At 30.0% G+C, this 4,836-nt stretch overlaps 1 protein-coding gene across 1 annotated transcript; it reads right to left on the reverse strand.

Annotated features, from left to right (window-relative positions):
- Positions 1–580: 580 nt before the first annotated feature.
- LOC132732804 (uncharacterized) lies at positions 581–4,579 on the reverse strand. The gene is made up of 3 exons (XM_060719312.1): positions 4,419–4,579; positions 3,489–3,777; positions 581–3,035 (listed from the first exon to the last, which is right to left on the reverse strand). Exons 2-3 carry the CDS (start codon positions 3,767–3,769, stop codon positions 1,790–1,792), a joined length of 1,527 nt encoding a protein of 508 aa, XP_060575295.1. The 5' UTR covers positions 3,770–3,777; positions 4,419–4,579; the 3' UTR covers positions 581–1,789.
- Positions 4,580–4,836: the final 257 nt, after the last annotated feature.

Raw genomic sequence — 4,836 nt, forward strand, 5'->3', positions numbered from 1 at the left:
GTGATCATACAATTTCAACAAACAAATTCGTAAAGTTTCTTTAATTATAGGCACATTATGTCTCAGAAACCAATTTTGTTTACTTTAAAACAGGCAAATATGAGTTTTAGCAATTTTAAGTAATGATAAATAGCATGCTAGATGCCTTTTGCCTAAATAATACTTATGAATGTTAAATTCTCTTTATAATAAACGTAGCAAAATGACAACAAAGTAGTATTTTGACTTCCATTCAAAATACTAAATGACTGTAACTGTACTAATTGCCAATAAGAAACAAGAGCATAAGATGGTTAAGGATACTGGCCAATGTCGACCTTTTTTTGGAAAATATAACAGAACTCCAAATGTTTAGATTTTGAGAGATAAAGATGAAAGCATTTATGGGGCACAACGTATCTGTTAGAAAATGTATAGCTATTATGCCTTTATATAAAATTTATGTTTTAGAATGCATTAATGTTTTATTTTAAAGTAAAAACATTTTATACCAAAATCAGAAGTAAGAAAAATATTCTTATACGTATACTTAGATTCTTTGAATTTCTAATGTATTTTTATATGACATTATGTTTGTAATGTTAAATGTACACGGACACTCTTTAAATATGACATTTTCAAATATAAGTCATGCCTTCTACTACCTGTATGGTCTTTTCTAGCAGATATGTTTTCATTACATACTTAAGTTATAGTCACATTTTTTTCATACCTACAATTAGAAGAACTTCTTACGAACACAAACAAAACGTGCAAAGCGCATTACAACATAGTTACTACTATTTCATACTTTTGGAAGGAATATGAATTAGACCATCTTTTGAATTTTCATGAAAAAAAAATCTTAAAAGAATTTTCCAGCATTCTAGAGGATTTGAAAGTTTCTAATCCCGTTTGCGGCTTTTTTCTAGACATTGAATCACTTTGAAGGTATTAAATTGTAATGACTTAAGTTATAAAAATAGATAAAAATGCTACAAAATTCATGTGGTTATTTTATCTTTATTTATTTATATTATTGTTTTAATGTCACTTAATAATGTACTGAATCAAAGGATTTTAATAAAATTTCAAATGTCATAGATGCAAATGGCCTACGAAATAGTGTGGTCTCAAAGACTACTAATCAAGGGATAATTAGCCGAGAACATTTTTGGCAGCCTTTTAAAGATAAAACATGCTATTTTATGTGACAAAAATCAATTCAGCTTAAAAGACGTAATGTTCTAAGTCACATTAAACACTTTGATTTTAACAATTTTTGAAAAAAGTTACAAGGACTTTTCTATTTCCAAATGTATTCTTAGGTTTTTAAGCAAGGGAACATTAAAATCCACAAATCTTTAACGATATTGAGTTTTTCTCCCGACATCAAGTTAAGTAGTTTTTAAATTTTCAAAATCCGACAATAAATAAAAAAAGTAATGCAAAACTGTCAATGACAAAATTGCACTTAGAACAAAAAAAATTTCAAGCGATGATATCTTACTTTAACAAATAATTCGTGTCTTATCATTTTCCTCTTGGCTCATCAGTATTCCCCATTATGACAAACACCTTATAGAAACAAATCGTAACGTTCTTGAAACATTACGAATTCATATTGATGCCTACAAACAAATTAAAGATAATGCATTAAAATTAAAGATTAATCTCAAGAAGATAAAGGTTAAAGTGCAGTTATTTTATGTCTGCTCAAACAATAAAAATATACATGATGTATAAAATTTATCTTAAATTGTCTATATACAAATATAAAATTCTTTATTTCTATTTCTACTATGAACAATCACTGGCGGTTTGAAACGTTCTGAAATGTGATGCTTTTCAGCAAGCCGTAAGATTTACCTACGGGAGATACTACAATAGTATCTCTTACGCTTTTGACGTCTTCAGACATTTTGAATCCCTGCATTACCACCCGACTTCGATCATAGCGACAATAACTTGATTGCAGGCAACAATTGAATTTTAAATTCAAATTGACTCTATATGGTGTGCCCGTTTTCTTTAATAGCAATGGTCTTTCTAGAAGAACATCATGAGACGACGTTGGTATTGGATTAAACTGAAATGTGTGTTTAAAATTCAATTCTTTGATTTCTATTTGACCGTGGATAGATGTTATTAAACCCTTTTCAAGATCTAGTCTTTCTTTCTCATTAAATATCTGGACTCTCCTCTCAAAACGTCGATGCCGCTTGCTATAATGCACGAGGCGGATCACTTTATCTGTGTATTCTTGAATTAATTCTGATAATGATTCCCCAGTGCTATTGTCTGAATTATAATCTACCAGAATATAATGCAAGTATTTAATGTATACGTCAATATCGCAAAGGCTTAAACTGATTAGCTTCACACTTTTCTTCAGGTCAATATCAAAGTCAAAATTAAGAGAATGACTTGTGTCCTGTTCCGTTTCAGATCTTGTTGTATTCCATGTCAGCGTTTCATAAATTGAAGTTCGGGGCTCACACGAGTTACTCGTCACAGCAGCAGTGTTGACTTTGTTAATGAAGTCATCGATCTTACTTTCTTCATCTTGTGTAAAATAATCTTTATCTTGTATGCATCTTCTCATTGACTGATATGACATGGTGGGTACTCTGAGATAATAAAACGATTCTCCAAGATATGTTCGAACGTTGTTGCCACTGGGTTGCATCTTTTGTTCTGCTAAACGTTGCTTAGCCCACTCTTCAACCTTCAGAAATATTTCCTCTTCATTTGCCAAAAACGTGTCTCCTTTCAAAATCATGTGCAAAGCATCTTTTCTCAAATTCATGAACCCATCTGAATTAAGGACAGACATGGCATTTTTATCGATGACAAGACAACATGCCTCTGTAAGACTTGCTATTTCATACATCATTGCGAGTTGTAGAATATCGCATGCATTTTCCGGTGTTAAGATGGTTTGTAAATAATCTGCACATAATTCTACCAACGTGGAAATTTGATACATATGAGCAAGTTGTAACAAATCAGAAGCTGTGTCTTCATGCAGTGTAACTGTATCACTATATATGTACCTGTTAAATACAAATAAACTATTTAATAGATCCATACTCTAATCTTCTATTTGAATAACAATAAATTGAACCACTAACATTTTTATAAACATTATAAACAAATTCGTTGGTGATACAATTGCTACTGTTATCCAATTATCTGATATTTCGAATTGATCAGATCAGCATCATGTGTAGCGATCAACAAATTGAAATGCCGAACTTCAGAAACTCGAGAAGTAACTTAAGAAAAATGGATTTATTGACAATATGTCTTATTGTAGCTTTATTCTCTTATAATTTGAAAATAAAATTCTATCATATTAATATATATATAAAATTTGGTGACTTTGTAAGTATTAATAATTTTACTTATATCTAAATTTACATATATTTCGAAGGTAGCCAAAACTTGTTAATTGGAATTGACAATGCAATCTTATCATTTCAATATTATAATGGAAGAATTTTTACCTCAGAAGAAGATCAAAAACTCTTTTCTCTACATCAATCTCTTCTTTATCCTGCTTAAATGCACCAAAAAACATTTGCTGGAATACAGGACTTCTCGCCGCCAAAACTATCTTGTGAGCATGAATTGTCTCACCTTCGTCATGATCTTTACAGCAGAACTTTACATCTGTCCATAAATTCCTCTCATACAACTCTATTAGACAACCACCTAGGTTCTTGTTTAGCTGCCAATGTGCCACCGCTTCACTCGTAGATGGACGTTCAGTTGTAATAACTTCCATGTTTGTACCTGAAATGTTATGTTTTAATAATAAGACTATATATCATCCTTACAATAAACCAATGTTGTACATACAATGACTGCAGATATTAATTCATAATGTAGAAAATATATTTATTGAAATATTTATCGATAGTAAATAATAAGCTTACTTATAATAAGTTGTTAACTTAGTCTTCTTTCAATAAAGGATTATATTGGTCTTCTTTTACGGCAAGGTTATTGTAATTAAACGGCTAACCATCAATTTACATGTCTTTGATCTTATTATTTACGCTTTTCTGGAGAATAATGAGGATCTTTACGGATCATTGGCTAATCACGTTGAACCACTATTGATACCATGAAAAAATATACTCTTATACCTATTAAGCGCATTTCGGAACAATATATTGTTATGTCGCAAAATATTTTCAAATACCTCTAAAGTCAAAAATAATTGTTCACACTTGTTTCAAAAGATTTGTGCGTGCTGAAAGAAGTTGTTTTGTTTTTTTGTCAAAACTTTAAGTAAACAAATAAGACACCTTTATTCAATAGTTATGTTTTAAACATAAGCAGTTTTTATAAGACATATTTACAGCATACGTACATTTTTAAGATAACATGATTTATACAAATACATGTATTTGTCAAAGAGAGTAACCTACTTGGTGCGACAAAGTTTCTGAACCCTAGTAACGTGCCTGTTGCTTTTAATTTATTACAGGTATCAAATATTGCATAAATGACTTTTCGATGCCTGTTTCTGTGATCGTAGCTCTGTAGCTTTGTATTTAATTTCTGTGAGTTGTAAATCTCTAAGAAAAGTACTTTGATTTAAATAATTTTTATGGTTTATATTTAAACCAAGCAACAGGTAGAAGATTGTGTTCATACATATAGTTAATGAAATTATATTTCAATAACACTGATAAATTGACTTAAACTTTACCACTGAAAAAGATGTTTGAACAGTTACATTAATCTAAATACAAAAAGTCCGTTATGAAGATTAATTTTTCTTTTCCTAATTCTATTACACATTTAAACCAGCTTTTTTCCATTTTTGAATATTTTATTTTACAG

This window comes from Ruditapes philippinarum, unplaced genomic scaffold, assembly GCF_026571515.1.
Source record: "Ruditapes philippinarum isolate M1 unplaced genomic scaffold, ASM2657151v2 ctg12898_1_1_1_1, whole genome shotgun sequence".
Lineage (NCBI taxonomy): Eukaryota > Metazoa > Mollusca > Bivalvia > Venerida > Veneridae > Ruditapes > Ruditapes philippinarum.